Raw genomic sequence first — 20,415 nt, forward strand, 5'->3', positions numbered from 1 at the left:
GAATTTAGCAATTAAAATTTTTTCACAGAAAACTGCTTGGGTAGTTTGAGTCTATTATGACAGTGTGAGTCTATTGTAACAGTGTGTCTATAAAATGACTACACACACACATTTACACACGAATATACACACATACAGACATCAGCTCAATTCATAGTGTTGCAATATACTATGGGCCAATTGGCCACCTATCGATAGTGCAACCGGTGGTACTTTTCTGCCGTAGAGAAGCAGTAGATCAACAAAATGAATGATGAAGTTTTCGTCAATACCGTGCAGTTCCGTTTTCCAGTACGCTGCTCTCGCTCATCTTGAGTTGAAATAGCCAGATTTTTAAACAGCTTCTTCTTCTTCTTATTGGCATTACACCCCCACACTGGGACAAAGCCGCCTCATAGCTTAGTGTTCATTAAGCACTTCCACAGTTATTAACTACGAGGTTTTTGCATTCGTATATCATGAGGCTAACACGATGATACTTTTATGCCTAGGGAAGTCGAGACAATTTCTAATCCGAAAATTGTCCAGACCGGCACCGGGAATCGAACCCAGCCACCCTCAGCATGGTCTTCCTTTGTAGCCGCGCGTCCTACCGCACGGTTAAGGAGGGCCCCAATAATACCCCAAGAAGCCCCAAGCAGCTGGATACTGATTTATTGATGATGGATATAGTGTACAAAACGGCTCATGACCGTTTACTGTACATTAAATTCGTCCCCCGCGATGCAATGGAAGAATCGATGAAGAAGAATACAGTACCGAGGAAGTTTGTTTATACATGCGGAACGTCTGTTAACGTGCAAATGGAAGACGCAGGTTCTAATGTGCGTTTCGTCCGTGTGTTTGATCTGCCGCCGGAGGTGAGCGATGAAAGTTTATGGCTGGTGCTCGGATTGCTTGGAAAAGTTATGCGGGAAAAAAATCCTGCGGAATTGTCACTAGAACATCTGTACACTGAAGTATTCCTCCATAGATAGATGAAGCCGGAATAAAGGGAAGGTTTTCTACGACAGACCTCGAGATACCTGCTTTTCGTGTCAAGCAGTTGGTCATCGGAGAGACTTCTGTTCTCAAGCACGGAAGAAGGCCGAAAAGCAAGTACAGTGTACTACGTATGGTGACGTTGTATCTTGGAACGAAGGAGATCGGAAACGTCGGATGAGGACTTCATCAAAGTTCCTGAAGAAAATCCAAAAGCAGGAAACCAGGAGCAGTCGGTAGTTTATGATAACGCACATCCGGAGAAAAAGGTTTGTCGTAAAAAAATATGAGGTGACACTGGAAGAGGTAGCTATTGCGATAAAGGAAGCAATGTCTCATCCACCGGCGAGTCAGCGACGGGCTCAACTTTCCGGTTCGGCTTCGGATCAAGTTCCGCTGCTGTAACACACCCGAAGATCGTGGCCGGAGATCGTATTAATAATTGTATACTATATATAAAAGCCCTGTTTGTCTGTCCGTTGACTAGCCAACCAGACGCAGCACGCGGGGAAATTCAAAAAATAAAATATTTGACACTTCAATTCTTTTTTACTATCAGATGTAGAAAACAAAGCCAGTGACAACCTTAGACAACCAGACACAGCATTTGATGAAAAAATCACAGGCGACATACGTTGAAAATTTTGATTTTTTAATGCATGAATTAATGAACCGTTTATATTTAAAAAAAAACACGCGCCACGGGCGCTACTGCGTCCACATATAAACTAGTTTTATATAATATTATATGTAGTTATTTGCTCTTGGCTCCGTGGAGTTTTTAATGAACAACTGAGCCTAATAAATAAAAAAAAACTGAAGAAAAAATTATGGAAAATTTGTGTTTTTTTTAATGGAACATTTTGATTTCTTTATGGAAAATTTTTCTTTCATATTTGCAATTTTTGCTTTTAAAAGTGCTAATTTATTTCTGTTTTGTGGAATTATAATTCTTAATTGTTTATGGAAATATTAAAATAAAAGCGAAGAAAACCAGCTTTCCCCGGGTGTTACGAATGTCACAATGAACTGTTTGCAGCACCGCACTCTAGATCAATTTCCGTGCGTTTGTTGTGTTTTCCTCAACAGCTGACCCAAAACTGTATTTTAATGTTTTTTTTACATTTCCCCGTTAAATAAATCTTTTTTTTTGTAAATACAAACCTTGCGGATCCCAAAACAAATCGATTAGGGAAGATATCTTGCAAATCGGTCACCCCGTTCGCGAGTTAAATCGTCAGGAAGGAAATCTCAACTCATTTTTATTATATAGAAGATATCTAGTTTCTGAAAAAAAAGTTCTGAGAAAATTATACAAATGAATTCCATGACATTTTAAAACGCTGCTCAAAAACAAAAATAAATTGCTCTTGTTCTTCCATAAATTGCAAATAGCAATACCCAAAAATCAACATTACCTCCGAAATATTTTTTAGATGTCGCCGAATGTCATTGAAAACCGTTAATAAATGGAATTATAATGTTTAATTAATTTTAGTTATTCTTTTCGATTACACACCCTAACGGGCTGGTGCAGGTGCACGAGCAGGATCAACCAACCAACCACAATATCATTACGATAGATGAAGCCGCCACATCAGCCAGTCAGAGCGTATGCTCGCTTTACTAACCGGTAACAGGAACGGCAAATTATGTTGCATAAACAAAATAATTACAGAATTGAGCCCATTATTCAAAGGTGAACTATTTGCACAGGATCATGGTGAAGCGAGTGAGTGGGAAACAGCGGAAGTGTTCGGTTGCAATCAATTATTACAGTTTGAGGATTTTTTATAAAGTTCCCAAGTGAACACCACACCTCCATCGCCCGCAGGTGTATCTTGTTCAACATAAAACAATAGCCACGTTTTCATTTTGATATAATTATTATTGTCGGAATACACAATGGATTGACCAACGAACATTTCAACCATTTTCTTCCGTTCGCTTCATGTGAGTACGTGACCACCGTTGTAATTATTCTATGTTGTAAAAATTATAATATGTTGTGAATTTCAACACACTTTCGGAATATGTATATTGTTTTCAGAGCATTATTTTAAACTATTCGTTCGAGACCATTGCTTGCTATTTCAATGCAGGTCGTCACGCATCAAAATATCTCAAAAAGCTAAATGCCGTTAAATACTTAATTCGCTTTTCTCGAGACTGTTTCTTTTGTGGAAATGTTCTGATCCCACGCCAATATCAGTCGTTCTCCCGTATTTTGATAGACAACTAAAAGCCTTCGTCCTAAAGCAATAACTGGGTAGCATACTTCAAAAATCAGCCATGAGTCGTCCATCGTTCGTCAGTGGCATGGAAAAATGGGAGCTTTCCAGTGCCTCTTTTATGCGGTGCGATGCCGAGGGCTAACAGCAGCGGAACCATTTTCTAGGACGGTTAAACGACTAAATAGCTTCATTTGCGCTGGCAAAGGTCAGATAGCTGCCTCCTTTAGTTTCTATTTACGTACCTACCTCGCTGAATGTGGTAATGGATCAAGTGTGATTTTGGAAACGACGACGCTGCAACGGCGTATTTTGATATTGAATGTTGGGATGTCAAAGTAATTCATTTGAATAAATTCTAAGCTTATAAAAAATATTTTCTATCACGAATCATAGCCTTATCCACAAAGTACGTAAACAATAGTCGGACTCGGTTTGAAATTGGATGTCGTTGGCGTTGATGATAAAACTTACGCTAAAAACTAACTACTCAAAATTGAATCAAATCCGGCTCATTTTCATCAAAAACGTGCTCAATGAAAAGTGATCAGGAAGGTCGTTGAGCTTACTCTGCATATCAGAGCACCATTACAGCGTAAGCTCGAAGATTTTCCCATATATTTCTGTGATAACGACGTCTTTAGTTGATTTATAGTGAATGAAATAAACAAAGTTTGGAACATCTCGATCCAAACAGCTCTCAGTCAAAACCATCGACAGTGCTGCGGTCATTGAGCTCGCACATTTATTTCGGCTGCTACCACGTTCGGAGTCTATTCATCACTTTCAAACAACTACCAATCTGGGATCCTTCCACTTACAATGCGCCGCCCGCTCGCGATGGAAAAGCTCTTTCAGCATATACCACCATTTGAAATAAATTTTCCACCCAGAGCTGAAGCAGCGAGACCTAAATAGTGCACTTACTTCCGTTGGCTTCGAAATTTCGCTCTTTCTTTGTAATCTCCAACGGAGCGCGGTAAGCGCTTGCTTTCCAACCCATCATGTATGGGCTTTCGGCAGGAAAGGTGAGTCAAAAATCGCATTTTCAAAAGCAGCATATTCGAATAGAATAAGCAAATTGCGGCAATGGTATTCATACATATCTGGCACCTTTTGTGTCTGCCCTCGTCTAGCTGGGGTCCGGTTGGTTCGGTTTTCGGCTTCTTCATCCTCCTGTGGGGGGAACTTTCCTTTGTTGAGTGAACCACAGTGCAGCGAAGACTTCCCAAAGGATCCCATACGGGACTGCCCAACTCTCACACATGATACTGACCGTCATGGAATGATTTCGAGGAGTCTTTGTAGTATCGCTCACTGTAGGGGCAGGGGTAGAACTTATTAATTAACTTTTCAGCTCTGGTAGTCTCTACAGGTACGTAATCGGGCAACTGTTGCTTCTCAAATATAATCTTTTTGCCTTCAGCAATGGCGCGCCCTACGCGGCTTTGTAATGAATCTATTCACCTATTCAAGGTTAAAATCAATTCTACTCACTTGAACTGAATTAATGTTATGTAGAAATTAGAGACCGACCGGCCCTGCTCTAAAATTGCATTTTTGTTATTGTAATTTTACTATAGCTTAGCGGATAATGTGAGGAAATTGAAAAGAACCACGATTTATGGAAATTAACTAGGAATAACGCCAAATAGTGGATAAGAAAATGAATAAGTTGCGAAATGATTTACGTCACAAAAGTAAAGTGACTTCAACGAACAAGGAATAATAAATAAAATTCTAAATCACTGCAACAAAAAAAAAATGCTATTTATGTGTTTACGGCCTTCTTGGACTTGCCGTGATAGTGATATTTTGTTCTGTATCCGCCAATCTATAGTGAAGTGACTACAAATGTCACTCGCCAGCATCATACGAAGAATCACATAGCTTCAATCAAAGTGCCATTGCCATGATGCATAACGAAACGAAACGAGAGGTTCCCATTTTCACACTGGGAAGCGAAGCAAAAATATGAATAGATCAGCAGCGCACGGGTTTATTCGAAGAACGCATCCATTCCAGCCGGCAACAAACGAGAGGATGGAAGCAATATTTTACTGCTGGGTGTCTTTGTACCATCCGCCATCAATGGAACCTCGATGCAGTTGTTCTGTATGAAATTTAAATTAAAATTCTAATTTTGAGCTTTGGCATCGTGCTCCGTATGAGATGTGGCTGTTGTGACCGGGGAGGTGCGGAAATGGACCTCATTGAAATCACTGAATGATGTGGAACAAGATGGAAAATGGATGCCATGCAAAAGCTGTGGAACAATCGGCTTCACTCGATGGACACCACACAAAGCTGCGCCCGATTGTTATGCTTCCGGGGATGCTCGGTAAAATGCCACGTAAAAGCTTATTATTTCTTCTACATCATGCGATGATGAGACGCCGGTTATCTTTATAAAATCAGTTGATTGTTCTTACACTGTGGTAATTTGAATAAAGGATCTTCAATGTATTCATGGAATTCCCGTTCTTGGTATGAATACAAATGTTTCATTTGAAAGTATTTTCAGAATATAATAAAATATAACATGAAGCCCCATCATTGTGTTTGGAGACCACATGTCAAATAGACAGAATCTAACATTTCAGTAGCACAATTAAATGAATGGATTCCACTTAGGTATTAATCAACACACAATTAAATTACGATCAAGATGTAGCGTAAAGTTGCGTGACGAAGATAACGATGAAGATTCAAAGCAGAAATTTTAGGTAGAGCTGGCGGGCCATAATTGTCGAGCAGTTAGTTGGATCTGTGGTGCTTATCAGGGAAGAACGAGAGTGAAACAATTTATCTAGACTATTACGGAAATCTGTGCGTAATAGTGAGATAAGTGAAGAGATATTGTCATTGTTAAATTTTGAGTGTTCGATTAAAGTACTGAAAGAAGTCAGGATGAACTTTGGTCCAGGTAAGTGGCAACATTCTCTGACATTTTATAAACTGATGATATATGATAAATAGTAGAGCGGGTAACCAGAGTGCCTACCAAATAAAGAAAAAAAAATCGAAAATCCTATTTGGAAATACATTGGAGTGCATTTAGTAAACGTCAATGCTCCGTGGACAGCAAATGTAACATTGAGCTTTTGCCTATGATAACAACATTGTCCTCTCTTGTAAATGTCTGAAAAAACACAACTAGTAACAAGTGATGGTCACCAAATGCAACTGAATAGGACAATGATTATTGGCCACCAATCAACAGAAGTAGCCGGTTTTGATGTACTTTTAATAAACTGCTCCGTTCTTCATCTTGCTGAACATATATTCACCTCTTCGCAGAACAAGCACCAATCTCGTCGCTTCTTTTTGCTCACTGCAAAACCACAAAAGTAAGAAACAAATTTGATTTCGTTTCATTGCTTTTTTTGATAGGATAAACATGGGAGCTATCAAATGAAGTGCCGAATAGTTCCCCTATATTAGTTATCAACATTTGGATTTGGCATTTTATATGCACAAATTATCGCAGTTTGAAATTTCCCCTACAAACATCTCATCATAATCATATTTGTCCTTTGCAGATAAGGACACAAACATTATCGCTAATCTCTATTATAGCATTTTTCAGCAACAATTAGAGGCGAACGGTAGAAAATACATTCATAAAGCAAAACAGGGAACATAGGGGAACTGTTCGTCATTTCGTCTCATAGCTCCCATGATCATCCCATCAAAAACCAAGCAATGAAAAGGAGTTTGATTTGTTTCTTATTTTTGTGATTTTTTGAGCAGTGAGCACGCATGTTAGCAAAAAGAAGCGACTAGATTATTTCATTGTTTTGCTATGAGATGAATATATATATTCAGTGTGATGGAAAACGGAGCAGTTCACCTATATCATTGGTTATCAACCTGGGGTACATGTACCCCTGGGGGTACCTTTGCTGGTCTCTGAGGGTACTTGAGACAAAAATGCGTAATGGCGGATGTCGTATTATATAATAGCAAAACATACTCGCTTTAGGATTGATCTTGAAATATCAAACGACTTTAATTTTTTTATTAAGTTTATTTCGTTCATATAACGTTACTACCAGAGAGAACAGATTTTTTTGTCAGATTTGTTGTCCTATGAAGTTAGGGATTTGGTGAAATTTTACAATAGCTGTCCAACGTTAAAATCTATTACGCCCGTTCAGAAAAAGTTCATCGATTGATATAGTAAAAATTGATTTTCAAACACAACATAACATGTTGAATAAATAATAATTTCTATTTCGTAATTGGTCAAAGCTAGTTCTTTGAAGGTTGGGACAGATTCTATAACATGTATCACGTCCTTATAGGCAAAAAGAAACGGAACTACCGACGGAGTTTCTTGTGACAAACTTGGCGTTCATTTTGACATACTATTAGAAAGACTGAAACATCGACAAATTTGGCAGTTTTCAACAAGTCCATAGGGCAGCAGAGACTATGTCCAAGGGCTACAGGATAATCTACGATGAATTACGTCCCCGCAACTTCGATGTCGTAGCGCTGCAGGAAATCTGCTGGACAGGACAGAAAGTGTGGAAATGCGGGCATCGAGCGGCTACCTTCTACCAAAGCTGTGGCACCACCATCGAGCTGGGAACCGGCTTCATAGTGCTGGGAAAGATGCGCCAACGCGTGATTGGGTGGCAACCAATCAACGCAAGGATGTGCAAGCTGAGGATAAAAGGCTGTTTCTTCAACATCATCAACGTGCACTGCCCACACGAAGGGAGATCTGACGACGAGAAAGAAGCGTTCTATGCGCAGCTGGAGCAGACATTCGATGGATGCCCACTGCGGGACGTCAAAATCGTCATCGGTGACATGAATGCTCAGGTAGGAAGGGAGGAAATGTATAGACCGGTCATCGGACCGGACAGTCTGCATACCGTATCGAACGACAACGGCCAACGATGCATAAACTTTGCAGCCTCCCGCGGAATGGTAGTCCGAAGCACCTTCTTCCCCCGCAAGAATATCCACAAGGCCACATGGAAATCACCTAACCAAGTAACGGAAAACCAAATCGACCACGTTCTAATCAACGGTAAATTCTTCTCCGACATCACGAACGTACGCACTTACCGCAGTGCGAATATTGAATCCGACCACTACCTCGTTGCAGTATGCCTGCGCTCAAAACTCTCGACGGTGATCAACACACGTCGGAGTCGTCCGCCGCGGCTAAACATTGGGCGGCTGCAAGACGGTAGACTAGCCCAAGACTACGCGCAGCAGCTGGAAGTGGCACTCCCAACGGAAGAGCAGCTAGGCACAGCATCTCTTGAAGATGGCTGGAGAGATATTCGATCCGCCATTGGAAGCACCACAACCGCTGCACTAGGCACGGTGGCTCCGGATCAGAGAAACGACTGGTATGACGGCGAATGTGAGCAGTTAGTTGAGGAGAAGAATGCAGCATGGGCGAGATTGCTGCAACACCGCACGAGGGCGAACGAGGCACGATACAAACGGGCGCGGAACAGACAAAACTCGATTTTCCGGAGGAAAAGCGCCAGCAGGAAGATCGAGACCGTGAAGAGACGGAGGAACTGTACCGCGCTAATAACGCACGAAAGTTCTATGAGAAGTTGAACCGTTCACGTAAGGGCCACGTGCTACAGCCCGATATGTGCAAGGACATAAACGGGAACCTTCTTACAAACGAGCGTGAGGTGATCCAAAGGTGGCGGCAGCACTACGAAGAGCACCTGAATGGCGATATGGCAGACAACGGTGGCGGTATGGTAATGAACCTAGGAGCACGCGCGCAGGACATGCGACTTCCGGCTCCGAATCTTCAGGAAATCCAGGAGGAGATCGGCCGGCTGAAAAACAACAAAGCCCCTGGAGTTGACCAACTACAAGGAGAGCTGTTTAAACACGGTGGTGAAGCACTGGCTAGAGCGCTACACTGGGTGATTATCAAGGTTTGGGAGGATGAGGTTCTGCCGCAGGAGTGGATGCAAGGTGTCGTGTGTCCCAGCTAATGCACGAAAACGGATTTCCGGATAAACTGATACGGTTGATCAAGGCGACGATGGATCGAGTCACTTCGAAACGCGTAGAGGGTTACGGCAAGGTGATGGTCTTTCGTGTCTGCTATTCAACATCGCTTTGGAGGGAGTAATACGAAGGGCAGGGATTGACACAAGTGGTACGATTTTCACGAAGTCCGTCCAGTTATTTGGTTTCGCCTACGACATTGATATCATGGCACGTAACTTTGAGAGGATGGAGGAAGCCTACATCAGACTGAAAAGCGAAGCTAAATGGATTGGACTAGTCATCAACACGTCGAAGACGAAGTACATGATAGGAAGAGGTTCAAGAGAGGTCAATGTAAGCCACCCACCACGAGTTTCTATCGGTGGTGACGAAATCGAGGTGGTTGAAGAATTCGTGTACTTGGGCTCACTGGTGACCGCCGATAACGATACCAGCAGACCCGAGCAGCACAATTCAGACCAAAATGGTTGCAGCAACTTGATTGTGACTAAATCTGGTCACATATGAGTTGTAGTAACCTATGTGGAACATGTGTGCTGCTTGGGGAGAAATTCGGAGGCACATAGTGGCTGGAAATCGTACGTACTTTGGACTCCGCAAGACGCTTCGATCGAATAGAGTTCGCCGCCGTACCAAACTGACTATCTACAAAACGCTTATAAGACTGGTAGTTCTTTACCAGTCTTCCCAAACGAACATCAAACACGCTGAGTACAGCTGTCCGTATACTCCACCTGTACCCTTGCTTCGTGTTTATACGTATACGCACGAAACGTATACTTGTACCCGAACTTGCGTTCGAGTTTCATTTTGTACCGATGTACTGTACATCTGTACAGTACACATGTACACTCTGGCTGTAAAATTTGCTGTTGAATAGCGTTCCAGAAGCTTTTCAAACAAAGCAAATGTAGACAGTGAACAAATCCATAGATGTGCGGATATAAGCAAATTTATTATATATCAATATTTTCATGAGGTTTTGTACTTTAGAAGGCTCAGTAAAATGGCCACCAAAAGTGTTCACGCAAAAATGAAGTTTATATCTTTCAAGTGTTATGCCCCTATTTTGTTGCAAAGTCAAAGTCAATCGCTTGTTGCGTGTTTAGTTAATTCTGAGGACCATTCTGAGAGGACAATGTTGTTGTCATTCGGAATGGTTCAGTTCTACATTCCTAGGTTATAGTCTGTACAGATTACGAGTATAGTCATATAGTATAGCCTCAAGGGTTACGATTCAGACAAAAGAATTAAATTGTCAATACATAATGTGCTCCAGAGAAGAGGACTGGATTCGCCCAATTTTATGTTACGTAATTTGTGAGCGGTCCCATAGTGCAACACGAAATGCTCTCTCCCGATGGAGCTTTTCTAAACCGTGACAATACACAATTTAGTTTTATTTATCAGGAAGACATTAACAGAGAGTCGAAAAATTGTTCCACTGATCTATGAGTATACATAGTATTTATAATTATGCGCTTTCTATTCCTTCCCTGATGAATATACACGCTCAACAAAAGTTATATAGCGGTATGTGAATCGAAGTCAAATTTATCAACATCTTCTGTAAACTTAATTATTGTTTACGTGATGTTGGAAGCCCATGTCAGTTGATTACCAACGTCGTGAAAAAGTTTTGCAACATTAGAAAATTATTCGAAAAAAAAGTCTTCCAGATCCACCCATCACTGTGCATCTTCATTTCAGCGTGCACAGTTTTCGAATTCCATTTTGTTCATTCTCTTTGCCTCTTGCCGGTCGACTCTCGGACCTGAAAGCAAGTTTGTACATGTGTTTTGTACTTAAGTACAAGTTCGTTTAGGTAGGTACTGGGTATCCCTTTGTACTCGAGTACGTCAATAATCCATGTTCAGTGTTCAACACGAGTTGATGAAAATGTACTTGTGTTGAACATCACACATGTTCGTGGGAAGACTGCTCTACAGACACGAGACCTGGACGATGCTCGTGGAGGACCAACGCGCACTGGGAGTTTTTGAAAGGAAAGTGTTGCGTACCATCTATGGTGGAGTGCAGATGGCGGACGGTACGTGGAGGAGGCGAATGAACCACGAGTTACATCAGCTGTTGGGAGAACCATCCATCGTTCACACCGCTAAAATCGGAAGACTGCGGTGTGCCGGGCACGTAGCCAGAATGTCGGACAGTAATCCGGTGAAAATGGTTCTCGACAATGATCCGACGGGAACAAGAAGGCGAGGTGCACAGCGAGCAAGGTGGATCGATCAGGTGGAGGACGATTTGCGGACCCTCCGCAGACTGCGTGGTTGACGAAGTGCAGCCATGGACCGAGCTGAATGGAGAAGACTTTTATGTGCAGCACAGTCTGATAATAAAAAAACAAGTCCATAGTAGCTCCAGAGTTCATAGAGGCCGTAAACTAATTACGGGAGAATTTTCATAATTATTACTTGCTGGAGTGCCAGAAAATATTCGGAACATATTTTTTTTAAAAATTTTTAAAATAAATATTGTTTTCTTTTCTTCATTTCTCCATAACTAAAAATTCTTTGGAAAAAAAACAAATATATTTTTAAGGCGTACATCATATTAGAAATTTAGAGACAGTACTCGTCGATAGAAAACCCTTCCGCACGCGATTGCATATGAGCAAATCAGACAACCTTCCTTTTGCCAGTGGAGATATATCAGCTTCCACACTGATATTATTCCTTCCCCTTCATACGGGAGTTTGGCAGAAGGAAGGTCGTGCGATATATGCCATCACAAATATTGCCCTCCGCTCGCTTTCAAATCGACTTCTAAAAAATCATTCTTCGTGCTTGCCATATCCTAACGGTACTAACAATTCTATACTTTCGCCTCTAATTCTATCATGAACATGTACGTCCAAGTTTGGAAGATGATATTAGCATTTCCATATCATCATTCATATTTTTTGTTTAATTTCGTTTTCTTTCTACTCAGTAGGTCTTCTGGTAGAAAATTGAATGGGAAACATGGAATTGTTCGCTACTCTCCAATACCCGACGCATATTGATTTCCAGAATTCTAAGTTTTTTAATGCTTTTATTCTTCAGAAGAACTGTTCACGTGCTTCTGAAGAAAGAAAATCTTAAGAGAAATGGTACTTTCTAAAGTTGATATTTAAGCTCGTTATTATATTAGAGGTTAATAATCTACATTTGAAATATTTCAGGTGCATTGTACATAACAGTAAACGGTGTTGAAAAAATTGTAGTTTTGTTACTTTGTTCTAAAACATCATCGAATAGGCTTGAAAACTCCAGTAAACTGTTTTCAGCATGAACTGTTTTCAACAAAATGAGGGATTTTCAGTAACCTACTGTGCCAAAATATTAATTTTGTTTTAAAAGCTTTAATGTGGGAAAATAAAAGTTCGACGTGTAGATCCTTGCCTGGCAGCATTATATTCAAGTAATCAAGATATTTGGTGATATCTACTAGAAAAGCTATTCATTCACCTATTCAGGATCATTCCACTCATCGGAATCAAAGCCTCTGTGATTTGAAGACGATCTCCAATTCCCATTGAGAAGATAGCTATCTGTGCCATATTTTTCACATCAGTATTTTGATCGATTACGGGAATATATAATCTGAGGCAGGCGTCTTTTTCACATAACGAAGTTTTAAAATATTCTGCGAGAACTTTCAATCTTCAACGTGTTCCGCGATAAACTAAAGCTACTGGAGGAGGATTTTCCTTAGGGAAGACGATGTCAAGAATAGCCGAAATGCAAGCCTTAACAAGTTCTCCATTCTTGAAGGTGGAATGGTTTCAACTGTTTTGACAAAATTTCACCAACAGCAAAACTGACACGTGCTGCATTTTCAAACTTGGTGTTTGCACGAGTAAAGAGAGCTTCAATAATTCAATCTTCCACAAATAATTTTAATCAATATTGTAAATTTATACTAAATGAGCATCTTACATTTCCAGTTTTCATCAGGCTTCCATATTTTAAAGATATTTTCCTTACCTAGTAGAAAGTTCAAAATCCTTGCAGAGTTTTTAAAAGTTCTATCATTAACTGCGATGCTTCAGAACTATATTGTTATCGAACCCACTTCATCATGGTCTTGCATCAACAGACTAAAAGTTCATCTTATTATTTTTTCCCCTTTCAGTGGAAGTATCACTAAATTTCCGTATCGTATCCGTGTTGTAATTTAAGTTAAGGTTAACTCACTTTAACACAACGAATACCGTGATAAAATTACTAACGCGGACTACCGTGATCAGACGTCTCTCAGCCGTCTTTTGACCGATTTTCACAATTCTTTTACTACGTCTAGTTTCGTCATACTGGTGAGTTATGTTTCTAGGGATGCTCATTTTTTCCCTAGAGGGGCGTGAGTTAGGATGGTTTTTCCAAAATATAGTAAAATTTACTTTACATGGCATATTTCAGTGTGAACAACACTTACAGATTCCAAAAATGTTTCATAGTACTATTCTAGCATTGACTACCTCCTCCAGGAATTCCTCCGGAAGTTCATCCAGGAATTCCTCCGGAAGTTCATCCAGAAGGTGGTTGAATTTCAACTGTAAATATTGTAGTTCAATTTTCGGAGTGGCTCTCAGTCGTAAATAGTAGCGTTAACAATTTTATTTCATCGCCGACGTTTCGATCCGGGGGATGGGTGATTACATGCTCTAGCTGCAAAATACCCTCTATAGTGTGTGACAAAATTAGTGTCGAAAAGTGTTCGAAGTGAGCTATATTTTGTCCAATGAGGCCAGAAACAATTTCCACTTATCAAGTGACAAAACTCCGTACGAATATAGCGGTAATTAACAAATTGACTGCCATCGAGCCGTGAAGAAGATCCCATCCCCGGATCGAAATTCTTATTCCTTAGGAATTTCCAGAGGAATTCTAGGAGGATCTTCCATAGGAAGTTCGAGAAGGATTCTCGGAAAAACTTCCGGAGGAATTCCTGGAAGAATTTGCGACCAATTGATCCAAACTTCAGAACATTTGAAAAACCTAGAACATTTGGTTCGGGTATTACTGAGATTCAAATCATACACGTGTGCTTCCAGGATTTGTATGTGTATGATTGGTTGCTGTCAGTTTCGCATCGCGCGCAGTTGACCTGGTAGACCAATTGATTCAAAGTCCACAATAGTTTTGAGAACCGAGAATATCTGGTTTGAGAGAAACTGAGTGGAATTTCAAACGCATGGGCTCTACGGACTTGTATGACCATGACTGGTTGATCTCAGGCTGCTATCGAGTGCAGTTGACCTGGTAAACCAATTGATCCAAACTCCAGAACAGATTGTAAAGAATAGAACATCTGGTTTGCGTATATCTGACCGGCAAATCATATGCCTGGGCTCTACGGACTAGTATGGACATGACTGGTCGATTTCGGATAGCTATCGAGCGTAGTTGACATGGTAGACCAATTGATCCAAACTCCAGAACAGTTTGGAAAACATAGAACACCTGGTTGGGATATAACTGAGTCGCATATCAAACGCGTAGGCTTTACGGACTTGTATGGACATGACTAGTCGATTTCAGATACTTATCCAGTGCAGTTGACATGATAGACCATTTGATCCAAACTCCAGAACACATTCGAAAGCCTAGAACATCTGGTTTGGATAAATCTATGTTGCAAATCATACGCGTGGACTCTACGGACGTGTACGGACATGACTATAGACATTTACGTGTATGTGTACGGACGTGACCGTGTACGGACATGACTATAGACGATAGACATTTGCATATCATCTTTCATCAGTTATAGAGGTCGTTCTGGAGTCGCTAGAGATGTCCAGAAGAAACATATTGTTCGCACTTAGTATAGTAAATGCTAGAATAGTATTATGAAACATTTTTGGAACCTGTAAGTGTTGTTCACACTGAAATATGTCCTGTAAAGTAAATTTAACTATATTTTGGAAAAACATTCTTACTCATGCCTCTCTAGGGAAAAATGAGCATCCCTAAAAACATAACTCACCAGTATGGTGAAACTAGATGAGATGAGTAGGACATCCGTGAAAGAATTGGGAAAATCGTTCAAAAGACGGCTGAGAGCCAGCTGTTTGAAAATTTAGTTCTCGGCGTGTTTATATGACAATTATGATTGTTAGCTAGGTTAAAAATTGATAAGTCGATGTACGTAAATTCGTCAGAAGCTCAAAATTATGTTTTTGAAAATTCAAACAAATTGAATGTTTGAGTTTGATAAAATCCCAGTGAAAATTGGGTTATCAATCTTCCACATTTGAGCTTACCGGTAAATAAAAAAAATAAGGGTACCTCAAGCTGTGCCAAGGTCTGAAGGGGTACTACTCAAGAAAAAGGTGGAGAACCGTTGCCCTATTTAATCATTCGTAAAATCGTTTATGCTATATTTTTGAATGAATATTTCCATTAAAATTCAATATACGCTATTCATTATCAAACTGCAATGAAAAGATAAAAAAGTCCCAAAATTTTTGATGGAATTTATCGATTTGCAATTCTTTAAGTTGGAAGTCAAATTGGCAACCAACAACCACGAGTTTCAAGTAAGTGTTTGTGCTGCCGCGCGGCACTACCACAGTTATACACTCAAAATAATTTTCACTTAAGAGTTACATGAAAACATATGCGGATATTTTCCATCTAGTTTCGTTTGTAGAAGTTAAATGATTTGTTAGTGATGGTACTCACTGCTCTCAATTCACTAAAAAAGTGAATTAAATTTAAGTGAATTGAAATTTCAACAAACACATAGATTTTAAGTGAATTGGAATAATAGTTTGCCAATACCCGTGTGAGTGATAATAATTCCCGTCCACTAGAGACGGACGGGACCAAAAACGGAGTTATGAAATAATTATTTCATACTCAAGATTAATTTTTGTAAATTGCTCTCATGATGTTTCTGCACAATTTTGCATTAGCGATTGATGCAAAACATAGACTTTGGTCTGAGTACCCCACTCATATATTTTTCATACATTCGTGACAAGTAGTATTCACTAGAAAAGAATATAGATATCGTTTTCTACGTTTTCATTTAAATTTCACTACATTTCTTTTTGGAATGCATATGACATGTGAGTAAGTTTTATTTGACACGAGTAAGGTCGTCATAAATGTAGCCTACCTGATTTTTATAGTGGAAATTAAGTGACAATTATTTTGAGTGTAATTTTGCGGCAGACGAAAACAGACAAATGACACACACTCAAAATAATTTTCACTTAGAAGCTACTTGAAAACATATGCAGATATTTTCCATGTAGTTTCGGGTGTAAAAGTTAAATGATTCATTAGTGATGGCACTCATTATTCTTAATTCACTAGAAAATAAAATAAAATTTATATGAATTTTCGTTTGAACATGTACTTAAATTTTAAGTGAAAGTTCTATAAAAAAATTTCTATAGTATCGCTATAGTTGATATCCAGTCCACTAAAAGCGAACGAGGGAAAAATTAGGAGTAGAAAATTAATTCACAATCAAACATATTTTTTGCAAATCGTGCTCATAATGCTTCTGCAAAATGTTTCATTGGCGATTGTTAATAAACATACATTTCGCTCTGAGCACCCCACTCATATATTTTCTATACATTCATTTTGAGTAGAATTCACTAGAAGAGTATATAGATATTATTTTCTATGTCTTCTAATGAATTCCACTACATTTCTTATTAAGATGCACTTGTGATTTAAATAAGTTTTATTTGATTCCAGTAAGGCCGATGAAAGTTTCGATTTTTAAGGTCTACATGACTTTTTATAGTGGAATTAAAGTGACAATTATTTTGAGTGCACTGCCGATGGTGGTTCGATCGGAAAACTGTTTTTTATTTCCATTTTGACGTAGAACTACGCCTGTCTTTTCTATATTGGTACACTTTAAGATTGCAAAAATTGAAAATCGTCACGAAAATATGATAGACTTTGATCGTTAATATCTCAGCCGTTTCTGGATGGATTTTCAATTTTCTTGGACCATTCGATCAAGGAAGATTCAACGCTCCATACCCGATGTACACTGAAGTCGTTTGTTACGCGGTTATTTTTACAGGAATCGTTTTTTATGCAATTTTTTATTCACGCGAGTTTCTGGATTTCCGCGGTTCCTTCAGACATACTCTGGGATTTACGCGTTTTTTTACGTTGTTTTAATTTACGCGGTCCATATCTTCCGCGTAAAAACCGACTCTAGTGTGTTACAATATCTATGTATGATAATATTTACTATTAAAAACTTGCTAACAGTTTAGCTCTTGGTTTCGGTCAATCAGTCAATCTCGTAAGTGCATCGCAAGCTTCTTCTTCCATAGCACTACATTCCAACTAGAACTTGGCCTGCTTTTCAACTTAGTAATTTATCAGCATTTCTTGAGTTATTCATTGAAAGTTTTTTTATGTCCGCCATTGTAGGGCTTTTATTTGGTGCAGTTCGTTTATGCTAACTTAAACGTGCGTTTTCCTTGGAAAGCTTGGGGTAGTAAAATTCTTCTTTATTTAATCATTTTCTGTTCTACAATTATTCTTTTTCTACATGTACAGTGCTCGGCCGGCTTGGCCCTCCAACTTCAATTTTAAATTTTTATGTTTACATTGTTATTTAAGTGTTAATATGATATATCATGATGGCCTTTAGGAGGCGCTGGTGTGTTTTTTATTTACAATATTTTAATTTTAATTTACAATATTTACAATAAAAATTTGATAACCTAGATTGGAACTAGCGCCCTAATTGGAACCTGATCCGAATGCAAGCAACGGACCCTAAATTTTATCTTTACACTCACGAAAGCGTTCATGTAAGGTTTTTATTACGGCCAGACGGTGGACCTCGGATGTTCTTGTCCTCAGGAATTTGTTTTGGACCCGTCGAAGTTTGAGGTGGTGGGTTTTAGCGCAGCTCTCCCAGACCGGCATGCCATATTCGATCACAGGGAGGATGATTTGCTTGTAGACAGCAAGCTCAGGGACAATGACGACCGACGGTTGATCAAAGGGTACAGCAATTTTAACAAAACGATACTCTTCGTCATCGTCTTGTCAGTCTGTTGCTTGAAAATAAGCTTGCTGTCGAGGGTCAGGCCAAGATAGTCGGCCTCATTGGCCCATTCTACGGTCGTGCCATTGAGGATGATTTTGAAGTCCCCAGGCTGTACAAGTTTAGGGGATTTAGAGAGAGGGAAAATGATGACCTGGGACTTCGCCACGTTGATACAGATCTTCCATCTGGTGAGGTGCTCTGTCAGGGCATCCAGGCCTCATTGGAGTTTTCCCCATTAGCGCTCAGGTCACTCTACCATTGTAGTCATCTGCGAACAGAGACAGAATGCCGCCTTCTGGAAGTTCTAGCATGTCGAAGGTAAACACGTTGAAAAGCAGGGGCCCGAGGTTACTCCCCTGGGGGACGCCTGCGACGACGTTGCGCATTGGAATTCGCTCCGCTGATTGAGACCCGGAATGTCCTTGCCGACAGGTAATTGTTGATGATTTTCACCAGGTAGCTGGGGAGATTGTAGCGTTGTAGTTTGTACACCAGGCCATCATGCCATACATTGTCAAATGCCTTCTCGACATCGAGTAAGGCCATGGCGGATGTTTTCGAGACAAACTTGTTCCGTCTGAGGACGTTGGTAACTCGGGTCAGTTGGTGTACAGTTGACCGACCCCGTCGGAAACCAAACTGTTCCTCGAGCAAGATGTTGAGATTTTCGGCAGACTCAAGTAACCGATGATGAGTAGCTTTTTCGAATAGCTTGGATAACCCTGAGAGAAGGCTGATGGGTCGATAACTTTTGGGGGAGGGAGGATCCTTCCCAGGCTTCCGGATGGGGATGACTTTCGCTGACTTCCAGGACGATGGGAAGTAGCTAAGCCGGAGACACTGATTAAAGATCAGCGAGAGGTGCTCAAAGAACGGAGCACTCATGTGTTTGAGCTCGAGATTCAGGATGCTGTCGAAGCCTGGGGCCTTCATGTTCTTCGACGATTTGATATAGGCCGTCAATTCGTCAGCTGAGATCTCCAACTCCTCCGAGAAGTCGTTGGGAATCAAATGGATGTTGTTAGCATGCTCGTTGACGGCTGCTTCGTGTGGACTGACGATGTTCTGCCCAAGATTGTGTGGAGCTGACGAATTGACGACCTATTTCAGCGACCTTCTCTGCAGGAGTTATCAAGCGATCCTTAGAGCCATTATTGTCTAGTGGGATCAAAGGTGGAATGGGCCGAGGCTTGGATTTTAGAATTTTGGTCATTTTCCAGAACGGCTTAGCATAATCTGGGAGAGTGCGGATCTTATTCGAGAAGTCGTTAAATTTGAGGTCCACCATTCTGGCCTTGATAATTTTTGTGATTCGATTTCAGCGTGCCTTAAGCTCAGGCAGTCCAGTACGCTGAAACTGCCTGCGAGTGACATTCCGCAATCGAATCAAATCTTTGGTGAGTGTATCGATGTTTAAGGAGTTGCTTACCTGCCGAGCCGTCGGTACGTGTTGCTCTCGGGCCGCCGTGATCGCCTCCTCGATAGCGCACAGCTGGCGGTCGATACTTTCCGGCGTCTCCGGACGCACCTCGTAGTCGACGGTGTTATCGACGCACTGCTGGAAACGCTGCCAGTTCACTCGGTGGTAGTTCCGCCGTAACTGCTGGTGCCGATTGACCGAGGAGCCCAGTTCCACCACCACCGGATAGTGATCCGAACTGAGCTCCTGGTATACAACCGGCTGCGAGACGTGGTCACTCAGGTTTGTTACGTAGAGATCGAGCGTTGCGTGGGCACCGGACCGACTCAGCCGAGTGGGGAATCCGGGCTCAGGATCGTGTAGTGGCCTTCCTCCATGTCGTTGCTCCAGATGGTGCCGTTTCGATTGCCGCGACTGTTGCCCCAGGCTTGATGTTTGGCATTCAAGTCGCCGGCAATGATATACTGGCCTTGCCTCCGCGTCAGCTTGACGATGTCCCTCCGAAGGGCAGCCGATGATCCATCGCCGGCTTTGGCTTGCGTTGGACAGTACGCCGCGATGAGCGCGATTGTGCCGACCGAAGTGGTGATTTCGACACCGATGGCCTCGATGACACTGAGCTGGAAGCTTGGAAGCAGACGACAGTTGATGTTGTAGCGAAGAGCGATGGCCACACCACCTCCCCTGGTCGGCCGGTCGAGTCGCACGATGCGGAAGTCCGGGATGTTGATG

General features: G+C 41.0%; 1 protein-coding gene across 1 annotated transcript in view; it reads left to right on the forward strand.

Annotated features, from left to right (window-relative positions):
- The first annotated feature begins 5,994 nt into the window (after positions 1 to 5,994).
- Positions 5,995 to 20,415, forward strand: part of LOC134212800 (uncharacterized) — a 178,103-nt gene continuing 163,682 nt past the window's right edge. Inside the window, exon 1 of the mRNA XM_062690973.1 lies at positions 5,995 to 6,138. Within this exon, the coding sequence (XP_062546957.1) occupies positions 6,123 to 6,138 (16 nt within the window). The 5' untranslated portion in view covers positions 5,995 to 6,122. The remainder of the gene's footprint in view (positions 6,139 to 20,415) is intronic.

This window comes from Armigeres subalbatus, chromosome 2 (assembly GCF_024139115.2).
Source record: "Armigeres subalbatus isolate Guangzhou_Male chromosome 2, GZ_Asu_2, whole genome shotgun sequence".
NCBI classification, from domain to species: domain Eukaryota; kingdom Metazoa; phylum Arthropoda; class Insecta; order Diptera; family Culicidae; genus Armigeres; species Armigeres subalbatus.